The sequence below is a fragment of the Papio anubis genome, chromosome 12, assembly GCF_008728515.1.
Source record: "Papio anubis isolate 15944 chromosome 12, Panubis1.0, whole genome shotgun sequence".
NCBI lineage: Eukaryota > Metazoa > Chordata > Mammalia > Primates > Cercopithecidae > Papio > Papio anubis.
Genome location: NC_044987.1, coordinates 11,065,515 through 11,089,894, shown reverse-complemented (window position 1 = coordinate 11,089,894; position 24,380 = coordinate 11,065,515). Strand labels below are relative to the sequence as shown.

General features: G+C 45.8%; 1 protein-coding gene across 32 annotated transcripts in view; it reads left to right on the top strand.

Moving 5' to 3' along the window:
- The window catches only part of GRAMD1B (GRAM domain containing 1B), a 274,604-nt gene that overhangs the window by 187,980 nt on the left and 62,244 nt on the right, over positions 1 to 24,380 (top strand). For 10 of the 32 annotated variants that reach the window (XM_031652843.1, XM_031652851.1, XM_031652850.1 and 7 more), the window contains one exon: positions 17,837 to 17,863. The exons of 13 other annotated variants lie outside the window; for them this stretch is intronic. In XM_031652843.1, coding sequence (XP_031508703.1) covers positions 17,837 to 17,863 — 27 coding nt within the window. Of the gene's footprint in view, positions 1 to 3,093; positions 4,394 to 17,836; positions 17,864 to 17,883; positions 19,081 to 22,158; positions 23,364 to 24,380 lie in introns of those variants that run through there. 9 more of the 32 variants (XM_021926661.2, XM_021926658.2, XM_021926653.2 and 6 more) reach the window with 8 other exon arrangements.

Here is a 24,380-nt window from a genome sequence, read left to right as displayed (position 1 = left end):
ACATTGGTTTGCATTTCTTTGATCACTGGTAACATGTTATTAATTTTCTTATGATCTATTTATATTTCTTCTGTGAATTGCTTTTTTTTTTCTTGTTTTTTTGTCCTTTGCTCACTTTCTTGTTGACGTGTTTGTCTTTTTTATTGCTTGGAACTCTTTAACGAAGTTATTAACCTTTGGTCATACATGTGGCAAGTACTTTCCCAGAGTTTCTTTTGTCTGTTAACTTTAGGCTGATTTTTAGCCTATATTAGTTTGTTGGTTTGTTTGAATATAATCATATCAATCACTCTTTTCCTGTATGGTTTCTACATTTGGAGTTATTCACAGGAAGTTGCCTCCTGAAGTTTGAGAGTATGTGTATTCTTATGTTATGCCTTTTTTTTTTTTGAGTCCTTCTGTGATTTTAAAAATTAGTACATTAATACATCTTGATATAATATCTACTTTTATAAAACCTGGATGACTAAATACATCTCAGTCATGGAATTAGAGGGAACTTTGAAAGTCATGTCCGTTTTCCTAGCATCAGGTGCCAGGTAGATGAGTACCCTTTCCAGAGTGTGACTGTTGACCACTCCCCATCATTCCCCCATATTTTTCATTAGCTTTTCTAAAATCAGCTACTTTATTTTATGCCAGCTATATATTTCCTAGTACCTGTCCTTAGTAGGTTGGTTTCAGGATTAAATCAGTTTGTAAATGAGATATAGAACAATCTGTAGTGGCACACCAACATTCCACATATGTCTTGTTGTGTGTGAATGCATGGATGGTGGCATGAACAGTGATGCCAGATCCCTGAGGATAACGTAAGATAGCAGCTTTCACTGAAGCAGGACCTTGGCTGGGCAACCAAGAGCACTCGCCAATTACAGGTCCCATAGGGAACGTGGAAGGAAGGAAACATCATGGGATGCCTTTGAGAAACTAATAGTCTGACGGTTAGGAGAGACCTCATAGGCACTCACAGACCACGATAGTGTACATCAGCAGGCATGAACTGTACCAGAGAATTCCACAGGATGCTGGAGAGCTTGTGCTCTGGGAGAATTTATCAGGGAAGTCTCCCTGGGGAAGAAGCATTGGGAGCAGAGCTTTGAAGAAAAGCTGGGACCACATAGGGTGGGTTTGTGGAGTGAGGTCATTCTATGCGGAGAGAATTATGTCAGCAAGTAGGGTTTTTTTTTGTTTTGTTTTGTTTTGTTTTTGATGGAGTTTTGCTCTTGTTGCCCAGAGTGGAGTGCAATGGCACAATCTTGGCTCACTTGGAACCTCCGCCTCCTGGGTTCAAATGGTTCTCCTGCTTCAGCCTCCCGAGTAGCTGGGATTACAGGTGCGTGCCACCATGCCTGGCTAATTTTTTGTATTTCTAGTAAAGACCATGTTGCCCAGGCTGGTCTCGAACTCCTGACCTCAGGTGATCCACTCGTCTCAGCCTCCCAAAGTGCTGGGATTACAGGTGTGAGCCCCCGCGCCCAGCCTAGCAAGTCGTTTTTTTTTTTAAATTAAAACAGTGAAGTGAATTTGTTTCTTCCCTGTCTACCTTCTTTGCACGTGATCTCACTGTTTTCATTCTCAACTCACCTTTTTACCTCCTGATTTTACTGCCATTAAGAAATTGTCATTTTGCAGAGCTTGAGCTTCTGGGTGGGAAGACACCAGGGAGCAGGAAATAAACACATCTCAGAGAGGCTTCTGAGAGAATTCCAACCATGGCCTCTCTGCCAACCTTCACTGCCAACCAAGGTAGAAGTGAAATGCTTGCTTTCTAAGATTTACCTGGAGCATGGTAGGCACTCCCCTATTTAACTGAATCAGTGAAAGAATAAAAATATGTATGGACTTTCTGAGATGTGTAGTTGTTCAGGAAGCCGGTGAAGAACAGACTTGAAACCTCTGTGGCCAGGGAAGCTGGATAGGGGATGGACATTTACTATGAAGGACATTGGTGTGGACACCTTGGGGGTGGCCATTCAACCCTCACTAAGTTGGCCAAAGGAGGAGACCCTGCTTCTGGGCAGCTCCCAGTGTCACATAACAGCAAGAAAAAGAAACCTTTGAAGTAGAGAGAGACCTATGTACTCTGGATATGGATGCTGAGGAAACTGGAATAGAGAAGTCAGTGCAGTTGACTGGTGTTAGCCAGAAACTTTTCTTGGAAGTCAACTAACTGGATAAAATACTTGCATTCCTAAGGTAGAAGGACAAGAAATAGGCTTCTGCCTCCATATCTTTGGTCCCATTTCCCAGAAGGATTCACCATTTCCTCCATTGGTGCCATCCTTTATCTCAGGGGTCAGCAAACTTCAGCCCGCTGCCTGTTTTTGTAATTTGTTCTAGGACATAGTCACAGGCTTTCATTTACTTGTTGTCTGTGGCTGCTTTTGCCCTGTCACAACAGAGTTCATTAGTTAGCACAGACTGTGTGGCCTGCAAAACTTAAAATATTTACTGTCCGACCCTTTGCAGATAAAATTTGCCGGCCGACCTTGCTTTATATTGTTAGCAATTGAATAATTCTGAGTTGTTTTTCCACAATACTCATGGTTTGCACCAGCCCATGCAGTTTCCTTAATGAGGGCCCCCTTTGCTCATGGCATTATTTGCAAGATGATATACTAGAATCGGGGGTGTGGTCTGCGAATTAGGCCTCTTGAGGAGAGATTGAACATCTGAGCTGCCTTCAAGACACACGTGGAGTGGCTAGGCCCTAATAACAGACATTATTTGTTTCTGATATGTATTTACTGCTCAATGTGTATGCCAATATTATATAGAAATCAAGGATAAGAAGTTAGGAAAGGTGGCCGGGCGCGGTGGCTCAAGCCTGTAATCCCAGCACTTTGGGAGGCCGAGGCGGGTGGATCACGAGGTCAGGAGATCGAGACTATCCTGGCTAACATGGTGAAACCCCGTCTCTACTAAAAATACAAAAAAAAAAACTAGCCAGGCGTGGTGGCGGGCGCCTGTAGTCTCAGCTACTTGGGAGGCTGAGGCGGGAGAATGGTGTGAACCCGGGAGGCGGAGCTTGCTACTGCTCTCCAGCCTGGGAGACACAGCGAGACTCCGTCTCAAAAAAAAAAAAACAAAAAAAAAAAAGAAGTTAGGAAAGGTACCCGAGGTCAGGTACCAGGATTTGAAGCCAGTGTGCAGGATAAAAGCCCTTGCCCTGAACACCCCACTGCTTCCAACCAAACCTCCGACCACCTTTCCTTCCTAACTCTTTCTACTCTCTACTCTGTTCTCTTTGTGATTTCTGGGCCAATCGCTGGTCAGCCTTTGCTCTTTTGGTTCATGTACGTTTCTCTTGGAGCATTCATTCCTTGGCCGGTTTTTTTTGACCCCACCCCTCCTCCTGTAGGTGGCTTTCCAGCCTCGCTCCAATCCCCATATCTTGCTAAGTCTCCCTGGGAGGAAAACTTGAGATGCACAGGAGGTCCTGGGTTCCCTCCACATCAATCATTCCTGCCGTGTCACTGAGCATTGCCTGGAGCGGCAGTTGTCATCCAGGTGCCCTGCCTTCTTCAGAAGCCAGCAAGTACACAGAGAACCAGCTGGAAAGGGTATTGCCACCAGGGCCCCCGGGCCCCAAAGTGCCAAAAAGGCAGCCTCTGGGCAGGCTGAGCTGGCATTTCTGACCTTTGTGGAGAGAGGGCGTCCTTAAAGGGACAGCGAGCTCTTTTCTTTCCTGGTGGCTGACTGCCAGTTCAGATGCCAGGGGTTTGAAGAGGCCATTGTTCTGGCGATGGGAGATAGGGGCCAGACCGCCTAGTCTCTTTTTCTTTTCCTGTTACCAACTGCCTGTCTCCCTCTGATGTGCAGTGTGTCAAGTGTGGAAGGACAGTGAGCTGTCTTTGGTCCATACCCTCCCTTCCTCTGAAGGCAGCCTTGTCACCGAGGCTAAGGGACAGAATTGCCTCACAGCCACCAGCTCGCCTCCTCCAGGACAGCTGCCCCGGTGGGAGAAAGAATGGTCTCTGCAGACTTCAGTGAGGTGCCCCCATCAGTTTCTGTGCCCCAAGTGGGCAGGTTGAGGTGGGCAGACTGCAGGTGCCCCTTTTCCACTGCCTGCCTTTCCTGCCCCACCTGCCCTAGAATCGCCTTAGGTGCTTGTTAAAACTACAGATTCTGGGTTCCAATTCCAGAATTTCTGGGCCCCAGGAATCCGATTATCAATAAGCACAGCACAGTTTGAGAACCACTGACTTAGTGATTCCCAAACCTGGCTAGTCATCAGAATCATGTGGGGGCCCAGCGCATCAGAATATCTGCCTGGGGCCCATGAATTTGAGCAGGGTAGCTTCTCGTTAGTGGTCAAGAGCTGGTATCCTGGAGCCAGGCCCCTGAGTTCGAATCCTGGCCCCGCCAGCTACTATCTGTGTGCTCTTGGGTAAGTTTCTCAGACAATCTGTGCCTCTTTTCTCACCTCTAAAATAGGCTTCAGACAGTGCTCATTAAATAGAATTGTTATGAGAATTAAAGGAGTTAATATTTGTAACGTTCTTAGAACTGCCTCATTGATAAGAGTATTACATAAGTTTTCATGAAATCTTTCTTTTTTTTTTTTTTTTTTTGGTCAACTAGCTGATCATCTAGGTCGGAGATCACAGTTTGAATAATGTCTTAGCAGCAAGGTTGCCTGGCTAAGCTGGCTTTTCTGTGTGCTTTACTAAATGACCTGAGCTGAGCCCAGGCTAGTCCTCAGTTCAGTCTGCGTGACTTGTTTGGCAAAGGCAGCCCTGTCGTTTGTCCTCCCTGTGTTGTGGCTTATAGAGTGAGGAGAAAAATCCCCTTCTGGTTTCCACCACCAGGCAATGTGGACAGCATTGGCGAGGCTGTCCCAGGAGGGCCCAGAAGCCACATCTACAAGGCTCACTGACCTCTTTGGAGGGAATTGAAGGAAAACAAGCGACAGGCCAGGAATAGCTAGACATAAGTACAAGGTATTATAATTACCACCCACGCCCAACTCGGTCCCCTGAGTTAAATTTAACCCTCTGCAGAGTCTTCTGACCTCAGGGAAGGAGGATGGACAGAAGTGTCTGTGGGGGGTCGGGGTGGGTGTAACCAGGAGTATGTGGGAGGCATTCCCCTCGGGAGCTCTGTCAAGCCACAGTGAGCACCACGGTTCAGCATACGTCCAAGTTTTTATTATAACTTCTTGGTTTTGCCCAACCACTACTTTTCTGAAAAAGATGCTGTTGGACTACATGTCTAGTATCCAGCTCAAGGTTTCTTTTTCTTCTTGTACTCTTTAATTTCTTTTTGTGCTTACTACTTAGGAGTCTTATTTGTCCAGCTGCGTGTGAATATGGCGTGAGGTATGTGGAGGTTGGGAGAGATGGCCAACCTGGGAGGACTGAGCTGCCCGGCTTCAATCTGCCCCCGTTCCCCAGTGAGGTCTGGGAGTAATCAAGGCTGGAAAAGGGCCATTGGTCGAGCAGAGAATTCTAATGCCACATGGCAGACAATGGTATTTTATAGATCCTGATATCAGGGGTTTTGGTGAGTCAAATGTTAGATTATTTAGAAGAAAACCATCCAGTCCTCCAGGGCGCATCTGTGGATGTTTTCCATCTTGACTACAAATGTCAGCATACAGGGACCCAGCAGTGGGCAGAGCTTTCCTAGCATCCACTCCCTCCCACTTGTGCATATTTTGCAAGACTTCCAGGAGGCTGCACAGGGCCATTTCTGTTCTTGGTGGGGGTTTGGATACCTTTGGTCGCTCTGAACCCAGAATGACCAGTAGGAGCAGGGCCTCAGTGGATTGAGAGATGTAACTTGTCAACCTGTCTTGAGAGAAGGATTTGGTTACCTAGTTAAGAAGATCAACCCACTCTTTTGGAGGTGAATGGAAGAGACCCCATGGTTTCTTTTCCTTTCCTACTTTTATTACCTCCTCTTTGGAGGAAGCAACAGAGGCATTACCTGCTTTGGGTGGAAATTGGGCGGAGCAAGATTGAAAGGCCTTTCCACTTTGGAGATCTGTGAGTCTGTGGATATATTTCTGGCCCCCACCCATTCTTTGGGTGGAAAAGAATGATCTATAAAGTAGAAGCACTGACATCATCTGTGGTGGAATTAGTACATTCCTTCACTTGCTTCAGTTGACAAGGCCCACATGTGTTAATCATTCTCACAGTCATGTTGTAATTTTGGTCCATGCTGAGCTTTATGGCCTTTACCTGCCGGAATCTAGACTTTCACACTCCCGCATTTGTAGAGGACAGGTCCTTGCCAAGGGTCAGGGGCTTATTCTGCTGTGCTGCCTACCTCAGGCAGGCTCCAGCATCTGGGGTGGGTGCATGGCTGCACGATCGATAGTGTGTGGACTGTGGGATGGGAATCAGATTTTGGTTAGGGCCATGTTATCAACGATGTGAGAAGAGATTGCAGTGGGGAGTGAGGCACTGCCAGGATATCATAGCTTGTGCCCATGGGTGAGTCAGTGTCTGCAACTTGTCATTTGGCTTCTTTTATCCTTAGATCTCTTCTCTCTTGACTTGTTCCCTTCTAGTCCCCACTAGGTTTAAATTAGAAGAGCCAGGCTATGCCAAATTTTTAATATATGTATATTAAATATTTTATATATTAAATATGTATATTAAATATATACAAAATATTTAATATATATTATATATAATATTTAATATATATTTAATATATGTTTAATATATAAATATTTAATATATGTATAAATAATATATAGTTATATATATTTTAAATATATATAACACACACACACACACACACACACACCCAGACAGGACCTGGCAACCTCTCAAAGCAGTGTGGGCACAACTACAGAAAGCCAGGCACCAGACAGCTCTTCCTGGAGTCCGTACCTCTGCCGTCCTATGGAAACAGAAATAGGGGAAGTTCTCTGAGTAACTGCATGCAAGCACTCCTGATTGCCCTCTGGAGAGTCCAGGCTGAATTAAAGAGGCGCTGGATTCGATGCTTGAAAATGAATTGCATGCTTCAAATGAATATATATATATATATGTATGAGTCACTTTGTCACCCAGGTTGGAGTTCAGTGGTGCAATCATGGCTTACTGCAGCTGTGAACTCCTGGGCTCAGGTGATCCTCCCGACTCTGCCTTTGGAGTAGCTGGAACCTCAGACATGTATCACCACATCTGGCTAATTTTTAAATTTTTAAATAGAATCTGGGTCTTGTCATGTTGCCCAGGCTGGTCTCAAACTGCTGAGTTCAAGAGATCCTCCTGCAACGACCTTCCAGAGTGCTGGGATTACAGGCAAGAGCCACTGTGCCCAGCCAGCCAAAACTCTTTAATGAGGATTGGTTTAGCATTTAAAGAGAGAGAGCGAGCAAGCCTCCCATCTGCCTAGCACAGCCCACTGCCGCCTCATAGTAGTGTAGCTGTTCTCTGAAGAGGCAGGAAGATGCTGGGGTAGGGAGAGGAGAGGTAGTTAGTTGGAGGTGATGAAATGGTCAGAAGAGAGAAAGTAGAAACAGGGCAGGGTTTGGCAGTGCCCAGCTGGATTGCTGGTCCCATTGGCTGTGGTCAACATGGCTGCCTTCTCCTGCTTCACTTCCTGTGGTCACAGAACCCAGCTTTTCTGCATCTTCTTAACACTTGCAGAACTGTGAGATGAAGAATGATTGTGGGGGCTGGGCGTGGTGGCTCATGCCTGTAATCCCAGCACTTTGGGAGGCTGAGATAGGCAGATCACGAGGTCAGGAGATCGAGACCATCCTGGCTAACATAGTGAAACCAAGTCTCTGCTAAAAATACAAAAAATTAGCCGGGTGTGGTGTTGGGCGACTGTAGTCCCAGCTACTAGGGAGGCTGAGGCAAGAGAACGGCGTGAACCCAGGAGGCAGAGCTTGCAGTGAGCTGAGATCATGCCATTGCACTCCAGCCTAGGCGACAGAGGACAGAGTGAGACTCCGTCTCCAAAAAAAAAAAAAATTAACTGTGGACCTTTAGGGCAGGAAATGACCTACAGGGTCATCTAAGTCATCTTAGACCAACTCCTCCTTATAACAGATGGGGAAACTGAGGCCCAGAGAAAGGGTGAGCTACATCCATGGTCACACAGTAGTGTCATGCCATCTGAGTGCTCATACCCCATGAATGCAGATGCTGTCTTAAAGACTGCGTTTTGGACTGCAGCATGTCAGTAACTCCTCCCTTAGCCAGAAACCTCCCCTTTAAGAGTCAAGTGTATATTGCATCCCTAACCAGGAAGAGGCCTGTCTGGAAACAAATGCATGAGCAGCCCAGGTGCTGCCCTGGGAGAGGGTGACTGAGCAGACTGACTGTCATGGCTGGACATGTATGGGAAAAATGGGCACCAAGAAAAGATGTCCATAGATGTGAATAATCTGCATCATAGGTACACCCAGACAGGACCTGGCAACCTCTCAAAGCAGTGTGGGCACAACTGTAGAAAGCCAGGCACCAGACAGCTCTTCCTGGAGTCCATACCTCCGTGCCGTCCTGTGGAAAGAGAAGTAGGGGAAGTTCTCTGAGTAACTGGATGCGAGCGCTCCTGATTGCCCTCTGGAGAGTCCAGGCTGAATTAAAGAAGTGCTGGATTCGATGCTTGAAAATGAATTCTGTGCTTTACTTTCCTCCTGGGTCTTGTGTCCTGGCTGCTCCCATTGATCAACGTCTTGAGACACGTGGGCATGAGGATGGGGGCCGGGATGTAACAGCAGCCCAGGGCCCTTGCCTTGACTACTTTGGTTTCTCGTGACTCATCATGATCTCCTTCCCCCCAGACTCACACATGCATACTCACACTCAGACACACCCACACACACTGACACATACTCTCTCATGCACACTCACTCTGCCATTGTCTTCCTCACTAGCTCCCAGTGCAGCACAGGGACCTAACAATAGTGTTTTCATGCCGTGAGCCCTGTAAACTGGCAAAGCCGGCTCCTTGTCTCTGGTTTAAAGAAAGAGTGGGCTTGGGGTGGAGGAAGGTGGAGGGAATGGTCATGTGGCTCAAGCCTAGGGCCAGTGGCAGGAGAGACTCAAGATCTGTTTTTAAGGACAACATGTCAGCATCTTAACTGGGGCATCCAGCGAGCAGACATCCCTCTTTAAGACCTTAATCCAGGATTAAGAAAAGGTCAGTTACCTCTGCAAAGAGGTGATTTGGAGAGGGGCTTAGTGTCTCCTAATATCCTAGAGTGGGTAGAGGAGTGTAAGCCAGAGTATGGTCACTGCCTGTCCCAGGGGCCAGGACTCTCTAGAAATTCCAGGGTGGTACCGAATTCCCTGAGCCTCAGTTTGGCCTTTCTCTTAAACTTTAGCAATGTGTCTTGTCTCCTGTTCACACACAGTCTTCGGTGGTAACTAGTACATGTCTTCGGTTGGAAAGGGACTCTGCAAAAGACTTGGAGACAGATTTGCCTGCAGGAGTTTTATTGGGAAGTGCTGTTGGGAGCAAAGCTATAAGTGAGGGAATCAGGATTGGGCCAAGGGAGAAGTTCAACTCTCATGCACCTGAAAGAGACTTTAGCCAATTCCATAAAAAATTCTAGAGCTGAGATTGCCCTGCAGCGTTATCCCAAATTGAGGCAAAGGGCAGGTTTTTGTATCCTCTCTTGGGCTAGTCATTGGATGTACCGTCTGTCCTCAGGGAGGGACATTTCTTTGGGTGAGGCTGCTTCCTTTAATCCAGGGCAGGGCTCAAAGAGGGACTTAGCTGTGGCCTGTCAGCAGCTATTACTCCAGGCAGCTGGGGAGACGAGTACTTCGTTCTGGAAAGGAGTATCATGCCCAGGCGAAACCTCTACACTACATGGGATGGGGAGTCCAGGATGTTGTACTTTGTCTTACATCTATTCATTCTCACAGTCACCCTTTTATAGAGCAGGTATCATCTCCCCTTGACAGAGGGGACTTCTACTGAGGCAGAGCCACGTGTGGAAGGTCCGAGGGTAGCTAGGGGCAGACCATGTCCAAAACTTGGTGGCTTGCGGTGGTGGAAAGAACATAGGACTTTGGTGTATATGTGATTACTTAGTCTCTTTCTATGGTAAACCTGGGATTGTGGGCAGATTAAATTACTCTAATTTGCATAATTAAGGCAAATTAGATCCATGCCCATGTTTTAAAGGTTCCCATTCCTATTTGTAGCCACCTCTTTGTTCATGGCCTTCCTTTTTGGGCAGTTATGTTTGCCTAAAAAGAGGACAACTTGCCTTAGGATATTCCCCAGTGGGTGAGACTCTGAATCCTGCCCTTGAGCAGTTCCACCCATCATCCTTCTCAATTTTTCACTTTCATTTCCTTATGCCTCTCTGCAGCCCCTGGGCTCCATATATATGCTCCTACTCCACTGACTTCCATAGAATCGTGACTACAGATTATTTAATTTATCCTCGTTTTCCCCAGTCCCATTTTTTTCCTCCCCAGGAATCAACTCCATTTCCTTGCCCAGTCCTTTCCACATACGAGGCTTAATGTCCTGATCACACATGGGGCCCTGTGCGTTCTCCTCTGAAGAAGAACACTTTTAGAGCCTGCCATCCTATGTAGATTCTTGCTTGTGGCCGTTCAACACTCTAATTCTGAAAATCTAGAAAAAGGAGGGATTTTTCTTCCCTTTTTATTGTATCCCAGAATATCACCATATTTACCTACACAGAGTTGTCTTCTCTTTCTTTTTTTTTAAAAATTTTTTATTTTTTTGAGATGGAATCTCGCTGTGTCACCCTGGCTGGCGTGCAGTGGCACAATCTCGGCTCACTGCAGCCTCCGATTCTCCTGACTCAGCCTCCTGAGCAGCTGGGATTACAGGGGTGCATCACCAGGCCCAGCTAATTTTTGTAGTTTTAGTAGAGACAGGATTTCCCCATGCTGGCCAGGCTGTTCTCGAACTCCTGACCTCTCAAAGTGCTGGGAGTACAAGCATGAGCCACTGCGCCCAGCCTGCCTTCTCTTTCAAAGACAGCAGTTTTCAAAACTAAAAAGACTATAGTAAATGTAATCGGGTTGAATTAAAACCCAGTGATCAAAGGAAAGGTAACATGGGAGGATCTGACCATTCTAAATTTATCTATTTCTCTAGTCCCTGATGAATGACATCTCGGTATACTGAATAAAGTTGCAGATGTGCTCATAATCTCTTTGACTCAATTTTCTCTTCTGTGAAATTGGAATAATAAGATTAAAGGAGATATGACCCAGTGTGCCCTTCGTAAGGTACCTACCCAACAAGGGCTGGCAATACCTTCTCAATGAATGTTAGCCCTTTTTATGTGGGAAATGATTAAACAAGAGGAAGGACATCTTGGATTAAAGAAAATTTTAGTATCTAGAAAATATAGATCACTAGTCTATGTTTTCTAAAGTTATTTTGATACTAAATTACTAGAGAATTAGGTTAAAATAGTGTAGACCAATGATTCCTAAAACATTGCCACATATTTCAATCACTTGGAGATCCTTCAAAAGCTCTGATACCTCGCTCCCACCCCCAGACGTTCTTGTTTAGTTGGTTATGTAAAAACTGTCAGATGATTCTGAAGTGTAACAAAGTTTAGGAACCACTAGTATAGATCATTTGGTGAATATGTAGTTGATGCTGGCTGAAAATGTAGATTTGGTTATAGTGAACATTTAGAAAAGAAAAAGGTAATACCCAGGAGCCAATTATTGTATTTGGATAAGATTAAAAGAAGATTGGAAAAGAGAATTGGTGTGCATGGTGAAGTGGGGCTTAACTAATGTGGAGAAGGAGCCCTCACCCTAGTAAGCTCTGTTCCCAGTGAGCTAAGGGCGAAGTGTTTTTATCCTGCTGGGCTGCATTTTGTCCCAGGGAAGGCTTTCATACCCACGTATCCATGTGTACATGATAAAGTTTGTCTTAAAGGGTGGGTACCTGATTGAGTGGCAGTTTTGGTTGCTAAAGGGTGAATGTTGTGTTGGAGCCATCTGAATCCTCAACTTCCTCACCCTTCAACCTCCTGGCCATTTCTTGCATTAGGTTTTAATTATGTAGACATCACTGCTCCTCATGTGAGAGATGCAGTATTAATGAGAGGTCTTGGGTTACAGCTGGGTCAGAGGCAATCAGTATACCCATTTGGACACCCCCGACCCAGCTTCCATGGATTAGAGTCTGAGTTGGGGAACTCAGAGAGGACCAAGTGGACATCTGTGGAACATCAATTCTTTTGCCTTAATAGCTCATAATGCACAGACTATATCCTAAGCATTAATTCAGGAAAGAGTTATTTAATAGGGTCTCTAGAGTACCTGACGGCCAGTGTATACCACCTCATTTATAATTCAAAGACTGAGTTAAAAGATCTTTAATGACCCCTCCCATTAAAAAAACGTGGGTCAGATGTTGAACCCTTTGGCTAACAATCTAGCTTTTTTCCTCTTCCTAACTTCCTGAAAGATTATCTATATACCCTCTGTTTTCTTGACCCTCTTTCAGTCTCAGGGCAGTCAGTTGTTTGGGGCAGCACTGCGGAGTCTTGGAGACAAATTGTCTTGGAGACAAATCCTGGTTTCTCTGTTTCCTCTGTATGTGATCTGGGAAAATTCTTCAGTCACTGAGATGCCTCAGTTTCCTCTTCCATAAAGTAGGGTCAATGGATAAAAGGAAGGAATATATAGTAAAAGTATAAAATCCCTGCCTGACTCATAGTATACTTTAAATGCTTTCAGCCATTTTATTGGAGGAATAACTTGAGGAAGGGATGATGTCCTACTCATCTGAGTTTCGTTTTCCTCATCCTTATAGTAGTGTATCAGTGAGGATCCCGTAAGAAACCACACCAATAATTTGAACAGGGAAAATGTAATATTAAGAATCATTGGCTGGGTGCAGTGGCTCATGCATGTAATTCCAGCACTTTGGGCGGCCAAGGTGGGAGGATCGCTTGAGCCCAGGAGTTTGAGACCAGCCTGGGCAACATAGGGAGACCCCATCTTTACCAAAAAAAAAAAAATGCTGGACATGGTGGTATATACCTGTAGCCCCAGCTATTCTGGAGGCTGAGGTGGGAGGATTGCTTGAGCCCAGAAGGTTGAGGCTGCAGTGAGCTGAGATCGTGCCACTGCACTCCAGCCAGGGCAACAGAGGGAGACCCTGTCCCAAGAAAGAACGACAAAAGAATCATTAACAAGTAAAAACATGGAAAGGTCTCTGAAGAATGGAGGTATAACAGATGCCTCTTGTTGTAACAGATGTAGGGAGCAGCTCCTAGGATTGAGCCAAACACTCACTGAAGGAACAAACTTCTAAGAAGGCTCCCTGCACCTCCTCCAAGTCCAAGGCTAAAATTCAGCACTTAATGGAGAGGGTGTGGCCATGGCCCTATGTATGGCACAGAAGGCTCTAGAGGATCTGGGGACTGGGGCACATAAGCTGGAAACTGCCCATTAGGGTATCAGTGAAACTCATTGGGAGGCTGGTGACTTCCGCAGAAAAGCACCAGAACAAAAGAGGGCAGCCCCTTCCAGTGTCTCTTAGCGCCCTCTACTGACAAGATATAACATTGTGCCAGTTGGCAAAGAAGAACCGTTGACAGGGCACAGCTCCAGCATCACAAGGCAGGGAAAAGAAGGGTGGATTTGCAGCTGAGGGGCAATACATGGATACGTAGCCTCAGTAGGAACAATGGAACTTACCTTGTAGTGTTGTTTTGAGGGTTAAATGCAGTACTATAACAAGCACCTTTGGCCTAGATGTTTATTTATGGAAGTAGCATGGTATGGCAAAAAGATGGATTTTATTTTATTTTATTATAATGTTTTTGAGACAGAGTCTTGCTCTGTCACCCAGGCTGGGGTGCAATGGTGCAATCTTGGCTCACTGCAACCTCTGCCTCCTGGATTCAAGCAATTCTCCTGCCTCAGCCTCCCAAGCAGCTAGGATTACAGGTGCCTGCCACCACACCCAGCTAATTTTTTGTATCTGTAGTGGAGATGGGGTTTCACCATGTTGGCCAGGCTGGTCTTGAACTCCTGACCTCAGGTGATCCACCTGCCTCAGCCTTCCAAAGTGCTGGGATTACAGATGTGAGCCACTGCGCCCAGTGGAAAAGATGGATTTTTAGAAATAACTGTGAGATCATGGGTAAGGATAGGCTTCTGATACTCAGTTTTCTCATCAGTTTGACGAAATACATTTTTTTTTTTTTTTAATGGAGTTTCGCTCTTTTTACTCAGGCTGAAGCACAATGGAACAATCTCGGCTCACCGCAATCTCCGTCTCCTGGGTTCAAGTGATTCTCTTGCCTCAGCCCCCTAAATAGCTGGGATTACAGGCACCCACCACCACGGCTGGCTAATTTTTGTATTTTTCTTAGAGACAGGGTTTCATCATATTGCCCAGCCTGGTCTTGAACTCCTGACCTCAGGTGATCCACCTCCCTCGGCCTCCCAAAGTGCTGGGGTTACAGGCATGAGCCACTGTGCCTGGCCTGAAATAAGTTTTATAAAAGGATAAAAGGCATAAAAGCACTTACCCTTAACTGTGCCTGCAATGGTGAATTCTCAGTAACTTGTTGATCCCTGTTTCTCTTCTTTGTATCTCACACACTTCAGAAATCTCCTAAATGACTGTGCTTCAGAAAAGCCCTTGTGATTTGGATGATAGTTTTAAAACAATGAGGTTCACCTTTGCCTGTCATTCTTCATGATTCAACAAATTCAGATTTATGTAAACTGTTTAGAATGCTATTCTGTAAGAAGTTTTTAAATTTAATTTTATTAGTATGCAGGTAGGATTCAGAGATGTAAGATCTTAGCCTTTATTGTCAACATTTCCCATGCATGTCAACAAAAATTATCAAACACAGGAAGTGTATAAAATACTGTGTAGACACTGACCCTCTTTATATAAAATGTGATTGATCAGATCTGGGTTGAATGGATTGGTTCAGTTGGATTTGCAGGTGTATCTTAACTTCTTCTCTTTTTTAGCCCTGATTCCTCTAGGGTGGTCTCTGGAAAGTGCTTTTGACACTGCACAGGACTCTCAGAAACCTCTTTTCCTTTAAGAAATAGAATATAGTGTCAATTTTCTGTATCTGCGAGGGAAAGTTTTAATTCAGAGAAAGGCACCCACTTTTACCTCAATTTCCTAAATTCATTTACAGAAAAGCAGCTTAGGAATTTAGGCACCAAATAGCTGTGAAAGTGTGGAGATTGAGTCTGGAGGCATAAGTTCCATCTGTGGAAGTCCTGTTGGCTTTGTTAGAATTGCAGCATGTACCTGCTCTTAGATCAGCTGGTCACCCCAGAGTTTGTGCTGTCCTTTCAAGAAGGACAAGGGCAGAAAGTATGAGTGCCTCTGTGTGAAATTATGAACATGGTTAGGGAAAAAAGGCCCATGCCTTCCTAATGGCATGTCAGTAGCCCCTTCTTTTCACACTCAATGTAATGGTTCAGAGTAGGACTTGGGTGAGGCACATTGGGTTTCAGATACAGGCTCTGCTACTTAATAACCATGTACTGTAGGCAAGTTATTAAACTTTCTACCTCTTAGTTTTGTCGTCTGAGAAATGGGAATAATAAGTATTATCCACTTCATATACTGTTGATATAATTCAATGAAATCTTGTCGGGGGTTTAGCAAATTGCACTGCACATAGATAGTACTCTTTTGCTATCATCAGGATAGTTTTGGTTTTATTGTAGCTCAAGTGAAGAGCTTCTCAGCATGAAAGGCTTGTATTCTGTAACAGTAGACACAGTCCAGATTCCCTGATTTGCTTGTTTTGTTACTTTTCTATTATTTAATGATGTCCATTTTGGGAGGAGCAGGCAGATAACATCTTGGTGACTGAAGAAATAGCACGCACATACTTCATGCATCTTAAGGAACTGAGATCTTTCTTGTATCCAAACTCAAGGCTTCTGAATATCTGTCTCACCACTTTTCACTGTGTTTTTCAACAGTAGCTATTGCTTTTGACCAGTATTGATTATAGTAGCTTCAGTTTACTGGACAGATACATACTATGTGTTAGATGCAGCGAGAAGCAGGTTGCATGTATTTACGTCATTTAATCCTCACGCTTTCCATTAAGATTGTTATTTTTGTGACTAAAGATTGAAAGATCGGAAACTTAGTGAAGCTAACTTTTCAAAGGGTACAGAAGAAGTAATTAATAGGACTAACATTTGAAGTCATATTTGTCTGGTCCCTGACATATGGTTTTAACCCATTGCATTTAATATAAACCATGAAAATACTAACAATGTAAGCCTACATATAGCTGTACATTTTGTAATAGAAGAAGGAAAGTCCCCCCAAAATTAGCACAGCTTGTTCAAAGTTACATAGTAAGTGAGTGGGGAAGCTAGGACTAGGACTCTGGCCACTTGATTCCACCAATCCCTGTGTTTATGCCTTAATGGAGGAAAGGACATTTGGTGCAACTTTTTTTTTTTTTTTTTTTTTTTTTAATGCAGAATCTTGCTCTGTCACCCAGGCTGGAGTGCAGTGGTGTGATCTTGGCTCACTGCAGCCTCTGCCTCCTGGGTTCAAGAGATCCTCCTGCCTCAGCCTCCCGAGTAGCTGGGATTACAGGTGCGTGCCACCATGCCTGGCTAATGTTTGTATTTTTAGTAGACATGGGGTTTCACCACGTTGGGCAGGCTGGTCTAAAATTCCTGAGCTCAAGTGATCCACCCGCCTCAGCCTCCCAAACTGCTGAGATTACAGGCATGAGCCACCATGCCCAACCCAAAGATATTTACTGAATATGTGTGTACCCAGTACTCCTACATACTGGAGGGACATGAAAGAAAAAATAGCCTACAATCTTCTCAGGATGTAAAACCAACAGAGGACAACATAATTTGCAATTAAGTTCTCAATGTATACTATAAGGGCAGTGGCAGCGGAGGTATCCAACTATTCTTGGGTGCTTTCACATTCTTTTCTTGACTTCATCATCTGTTCAACAGTACAAAGGAGGAAATATGTAGTATTAGCATTTTCACATGAAGAAACTGAGTCTGAGATGAGAGTAGGTGGGTGACCAGCAGGCAGTGCACCTCAACTTTGGTTCCAGATCTGACTCTAGTCCAAGATCTTTCTGTGGATTAACAGAGAAGAGCCAGATAGGCATTTCAGAAGAGGTCGGACTTGAGCCAGACAAGGAGGGGTGGCTGAAATTGGGGCACTGCCAATATACCTTTCCTTGGAACTGGGATTCCTCTCAGTAACAGAGGTAGGGACAGACAGCCCAGACCTGTCTGCTTCCCAGATACTGTGAGGCTGCTGTTCTATCAACGGGCTGCAGACAGAAGCAATCCTAGAAAGGCTTTTCATGATGAGCCTGCAGGGGCTGGCCCTCCCAGAATGAGACATTTTGCCAACAGATGCCCAAGAAATATTAGCTCTCAGCATGAGTTTGAGCAGGATGCAGGTGACATCAATGGATTATAATTACTATTCACCTTCAGCATGTTTTCCTGTGCAGCTGCGGTGGACAGACAAAACTGTCTTTTTGGAAGATTCAAAGCATGAGAATGCATAAGCCAAACATTTGCTGTTCAGGGTGGTCCTGGAATAGCAATGTGGGCGTCGCCTGGGGGTTTGTTAGAAAGGCTGACTTTTGGGTGGTCCCCTAGACCTGCTCTTTCAGAATCTATGGGTGAAGAAGATTCTTAGGGGATTAAAGTTTCCGAAGCACTGAGCTAACCATCTTCATTGTTAGTGTCGGTTTTGTGCTACATCCCTCAAGAGATGACAGTGGTTCTCAAATAGTTGGCGTGTCAGACAATTAGTTAATTGCCATGGGTCTAGAGGCAGGTGATCTGGATTCCCAGCTTTGCCTCTTTCTTACATGGGACCTTCACTTTTCCAGGACTCAGCTTCCAGATCCACTAAACAGGTCAGTATTTAGGTGATTGTGGTGGGAATGAAATGATTGAATGTGGGCAAAATGCTTTGTAAACCATGAATGACTTTCAAAATATTATTAATATTGTTGCTGAATAGAATACCTCGCACTGCCAGAACATTCCTCTGGGGGCTGTCTGAGTACTAATACTGCATTTCAGTGAATGGACAGAGAAGAAAAAAAAAACCACTTTTAAGAAAGGTGCAGTTTAGAATTAGAAGACTCAGGCGACTCTGCTTTGTCACCAATGTAAGTGCTTTCCCTGAGTGTTACTCTTGCCGTCTGTGACAGCCCGACCTGCCGGAGAGGCGAGCATCCTGGAAGTCTGGGAGCTGCTACACTGAAGAGGCCCTCGGCCATCTTTTCTTGTGGATTGTGGTCTCAGTGCTGGTCTCCTCTCTTCCTCCTCTCCCAGGGCTCAGGCCGTGAAAGCAGCCCTCATCCTTTGAAGGATGCATGACTCTCTTTAGAGTCAGGCACCTGTGTTTTTATTTAGTGTCACCTCCTTGATATAGGTCGCCCTAGTGGGCAGCACCTGGGAAATAATTGGTGGCAGTGAAGGGAGCAGAGTCTCCCGGGAACATGTTCTTGTATTTTGTGGGATTGAGGATGAAAAGGAAATAACCCCCCCGCAGCCCCAGCCGCTCTGTCCTCCACGCTGGCATGAATAATTGAGCGCCGGCAAGCTGACTGCACCAAAGAGTTGCATTATGTAAACCGGCAGGCGACGCGTGTGCGTGTGTGCGCGTGTGCGTGTCTGCGCGCAAGAGGGGTGCGTGTCTGAGTGTGTCTGTGCGCCTGTGCGCGTGCGTGCCTGAGCTCAGAACAGCTGTCTGTGAGGGAGTCGGAGGAGAGAGAGAAAGGGAGCCAGGGAGAGAGAGAGAGAGGGACTTCTGTAAGGCGGCACGACCACACCAAATAGCAGCCGCAGAGGGAGGTGGGGGAGAGGGAAATAAAGGGGAGTCATGCTTAAAATTCCACAGCGGTGTGAAACAGCAGAGCAAAGAAGCGCCCCCAGCTTCTGAGAGTCCTGGCCCGAGTCCCCTCCCCCGTTAGAAACAGGGCTTTGGGATGGTCATGGAGGTGAGTGCCCTCCAGCCTCCTCAGGGCCCCCGCTCCCCGCCCCCACTCCCCACTGCCCAATGCATGAATGAATGAGTTCCTCTCTGCACTGCACTCTGCTACTGTTCCTACCTAATGGCTTCCAGGTTAGTGCTAACTCGTGCTGACGCTTGTGATGTGTGTGTGTGTGTGTGTGTGTGTGTGTGTGTCTATATTTGTTTCCTCCTGGGATTTTTTTGGAAGGGATGGCTCTGTCCTGGGGTCCGGATGGGCCCTGGGGGCTTTGGTGAAGACCTGTCTTTCTGGTTGTGTGCTTTTCCCATCTGACGCAGGCTGCTCAGAGCTGCCAAGAACACAAACCTTTCAAGGCAGAGTAAATCCGGAGTCCATGTTGTTTGCTTCTGTTTTCTGTTCTGGGGATCCGAAAGCAGCCAGTGTGACATCATGCTGCAGAGATGCCACCTTCTTTTCCCTCCCTAGCCTTTTCTCTTCTCCTCTATAGTAGCACTGCTTGAGCTGAGCTCTGGATCATGGAGGGGTGGCCCTGGGGTGGGCTGGAGGGAAAGGCTGGGTTGAGGGTGATGATGGTCTCCTTGTCCAGCAAGACTTATTCAGGGCCCTCTAACTTGGAGAAAGGAGGGCAGAGGAATGAATTAGTGGCACGATACGTCATGGAGAACTGGCCGGGAGTTTCTGGGGGAGGTGTAGACAGGCCATGTGCTCCTGTTCCCCACCTGCTGGCTTCCCTCCGCAGTGCCTCAGGCGGGGGTAGGAGCTGGCCAGAGCTGTGGTCAGGAAGATATGGACAGACACTGCTTATCCCACAGGGAGAGGGCCATAGGACAGATGGATCTGGCTAGCAGAAGGAGAGGATGAGAGAGGAAGTTGATAGCTCTCATCTCAGAGAAATAAAGGGATTTGTTTATTCTTTGGCTTAGCCAGCATTTGGCACAGAGATTTGCTATGTATTTTGAGAAAATAGCTACCCAGTGGCTGGGCCTTACTCCCCCACACCTCCTCGCATTGTTAGTTATTTGCTTGATTTAGGAAGTGGAGGGCTGGGGGAGGACTTGGAGCTTGCTCTCTCCCTGGGGCCTCAGCCAAGAGCTCAGGCAGGGCTAGAGAAAGCCATCTTTGCCTCTTCTCTGACACTTGCTCACACACTCTGCTCTGGGGAGACCCCCTCGCTCCTCTACCTCCTGCCTTTCCTCCCTCCGCAGCTGACCTTGAATAGTGGTCGTATTTCTAGCCTTTGCCTTGGATAGCGCTCGGCAGGTTAGAGAAGTTTGGGACCAAGATGAAAAAAGCTGGCCTTGGAAGAAGGGTAAGGGAAAGGGATGTTTTTGGGAGCTACTTGTAGCAGGAGATTGATAATGTCAAGGCCATGATTAAAAGGTAGTGCCCCCTGAGAATTGGGGGTGGGTGGGGAGTAGAGAATCAGCTAGTCCGGTTACCTCTGTAGGCATTTAAGCAACTGCAAAACAAGCACTTGTGGAAAGAATGAAGGAATAAAAGCTGTCATCACCTAGAAGAAACACTCCTGGTTGGGTGTGCTGGCTTATGCCTGTAATCCCAGCACTTTGGGAGCTGAGGTGGGAGGATCGCTTGAGCCTAGGAGTTCAAGACCAGCCTGGGCAACATAGCAAGTCCCTGCCTCTGTTTAATAATAATTTTTTAAAAAGCCTAAAACTAAACACCTCCCACACCCCCTCCCCGCTTCTCTGTTTTCTGGCCCTACAGATTTCCTCTGCGGACAAGAAAAACCATGCAGCCCTTTCCCCCAGTGGTTGGGATGCAGGCAGCCTCCCCTTGACCTTCTCAAGGTCTTTTCTGTTTAGACCAGAGGCCAGCAGACTGTTTTGGTACAGACCCAGATAGTCAATACTGGGGGCCTTGTGGGCCGGGCTGTCTCAGCTACTCAATTCTGCTTTGCACAGTGGAAGCAGTTGTGGACAATTTATGAACAAACGAGCATGGCTGTGTTCCCAATAAAACTTTATTTATGGACTCTGAAATGTGGATTTCCTATCAGTTTCACATGTCACAAAATATTCTCCAGATGTTTTTCAGCCAGTTAAATATGCAAACACCATTCCTGTGTCCAGATAAGAGACTCCTAAGGTCTGTGGTTTTGCATCTGGCCTAGAGATACTTATAAAAACACTCAGAATTACAGTGTAACCTGAGTTGGGGTAAAATTGTTCATCCTTCTGCCGAAACTTGGATTTGTCTCGTTGGCGGAAGTGGTGGGGGGTGTTTGCTTCTTGGAGGGATATGCACCCTACTTAGCCTACAGGATAAAGTTGAAGTGCTATACCCAGAGACTCATAAAGGAACAGTGAGTAATTTCTTGATTCTTTTGATTCAGAAAATGACTGAAAATATATGTTTGCGTTATGACTTCCAAAGCAGGTGAAGTGATGATTCTGCTCTATTCTGAGCTGCTCAGACCACTTCTCTGCAGTATTACAACGATGTCTGGGCTTCATAGTTAAGAAAGTTGAGCTCACCCGGACTCCATTCAGAGCAGAAGGAATCCAATTGCTGGCTAAGGGAGCCATGTTAATGTGAGAGTCCAGTAGGTCCAGAGAAGGCATGAGAGCCACGTGAAAATGTCACGTGGAGGAGAAATTAGATTTGTTCTGCGGCTCACAAGGGAGTAGGATAGGACCTCTGGTAGGAAGCCACAGTAAACAGTTTGAGCTTAAAATAAAAACTATCAGAATTGTCCCAAGGTACAATGAGTTATACATCAATTAGCGACTGTTCCTTGAGAGCTAAAGATTGGGTGGGGATGTTGTAGGAGAAGTGATTTTTAACTTCAGAGAATAGGTTTGAGGAAGTAGAATTGTTTCACCCAAAGAAAGGAGGATAGGAACAGAGGAGGGATTATAACTGATGAACTGACCTGCAGTCTAGGATAGCTGGGATAAAAGAAAATGGCATTAAGCGCAATATAACAGAGGGTTTTTTCTTTTTCTTTTTCTTTTTCTTTTTCTTTCTTTTCTTTCTTTCTTTTTTTTTTTTTTTTTTTTGAGGCAAGGCCTCACTCTGTCACCCACACTGGAGTGCAGTGGCATGATGTCGGCTCACTGCAACCTCTGTCTCCAGGGCTCGAGCAGTCCTCCCACCTCAGCCTCCCAAGTAGCTGGGATTACAGGCATGAGCCACCACACCTGGCTAATTTTAAGAACATTTTTTTAAATTTTCTTAAAAGTATAGTAGAGACCAGCTCTTTCTATATTGCCCAGGCTGGGCTTTTTCTTTTTAAAATCATAAATAACTTCCTGATGATAGCAGGAGACAGTGAGAAGGGTGGCAAGGGAAAAGCCCTGGGATTTCGTACCCTGAATGTATTTTAAATTAGACTAAATCCTCTCTTGGTTGACGGGCATCTGCTTGAAGCTAGCAGTGGGACTGACCTCTTACAGTTTTCTCTCTTCTAAAATTTCTGACTTTAACATGTAGTCATTCTTCGGTATGCTTCGGTTTGAATTATAGCAGAAAAATAAATCAGAACCAAGTTTGAATCCCAGCGGTCAGGCAGAGAGATTAGCCATTCTGGGAGGCCAGTGAGGTCAGGGGATGAGCGATATGAGGGGCAGGGCATGTGGCATGTCACAGCTTCTCCCCGGCCTGCACAGCCTTGGTCCCACTGCCTCTGGAGGAACATGGACCTGACAATACCATAGCAGTCTCTGGCGCTGAGGTGATGTGGCCCTGGCCAGAGGAAAGGCTGGTGATGCTGAGTTAACTGTGGGCCCAGACTGCCTGGATTTTGTTTCTGGATGCTTTGCCTAATTTAGATCTGAGTCCTTCTGTCTCAGAGATGTGACTGCTCTCAGTACTTCACAGTGTATTCTTTATATGTTCTTTATCATCCTCCTCCATGTCCTTGTGTGGGTTAGGCAGCATCCACTCTCGTTCTTGCATAATAAAAGCGGAAACTCAGAAAGGCGTGGCTTGTCCCCAGATCAGACATGAAGAAGGTCTGAGTCAGGAAGGCCACCTAACTCCTGGGGGCTGTTCCTCAGTTTCCTGGCCTGTCTCCCTTGACGAGTGGTGATGGGAGATACTGCACGGTGTTGGTTCATTACATGTCTGGCTCTCCCATGATGATTGTGGATTTCTTAGAGTCAGAGGACAATATCCCCAAATGCCTAGACTTTTACCTGGCATGGGCATAGAACGTGGCCCTCACCAACTGTTTGATGGGTGGATGGATGGATCCTGCAGGTTTTAGTAGCAGCATTTCTCTTGCTGAGGATGGGGGAGGGGCCCTTGATGAGCAAACACAGGAGAAGCTGAAAGTTCTATTCAGTTGAACTCCTCGCCTTGTTCCAGTGGTCTTGGCCTCCCAGTGGATTGGAAATCTCTTTTGAGGAAGGGGGCTTCCTGGGAGAGTTTAGCGCCTTTCTGCTTTCACAAGGTTCCATTCCCTTGAATGTTGAGGCTTCTGAAATACTTTGGGTGGGGTTGTACTTAAAGAGTTGACTGATATTGTTAGAGGCAAGTTTATTATATACTTTTATTTTATTAATGTAATTTCATATTTTATTTTATTTTGAGAAAGGGTCTCACTCTGTTGACTAGGCTGAAGTGTAGTGGTGTGACCATAGCTCACTGCAGCCTTGAATTCCTGGGCTCAGGTGATCTTCCCGCCCCAAACTCTGAATAGCTGGGACTACAGGCATCTGCCACCACACCTGGCTAATTTTTCTTTTTTTTTGTAGAGATGAGGTCTTGCTATGTTGCCCAGGCTGACCTCAAAGTCCTGGCCTCAAGCAATCCTCCCACCTCAGCTTCCCAAAGTGCTGGGATTACAGGCATGAGCCACTGCAACTGGCCATAGAGGCAAGTTTAAAAGTATTAAGTTCTTACTGTGTGCCCAATATCACATTTAATATCGTGTGGGCACAAACAACCATAACACTGTTGCTGTCCTGTTGGGCCCTCAGGATGAATACGTAATACAAAGTTAGAGGTGCTCCAACGATTCTTGCTTAATGACATTGAATCAGCAAGGTTAGGTTAATTTCTAAAGACTATTAAAATCAGAGATTTGGACAGATAGTGATCACTGAGAGTCTTGGAGAAATGAGGACTGTGGCACATAAGAGTGCCATTAGAGCTGCCCCGACACGTAAGCAGCTGGCCAGTGGGAGCTCTGTCGGTAGAAATCTGAAGCAGAGGCCCGGTGGTCCAATGGCCATTGCAGAGGGAGCCCTGCATCCAGTGGGAGGATGGATTACATGACCACTATGGGCTCCTTCCAAACTACAGACTATTGTAGATCAGCTCAGCCAATGCTCAGCCTGCGAACCCAGCGAGACTGTCCCCTAAATGTTAGGCATTTGTTCTGTTGTGAACAATCTCAGGAAAAGGAAATTGTACAACAGCAGTAAGTTCTTATGTTTGATCTCAGTATCTTCTGCTTCATCTTAAG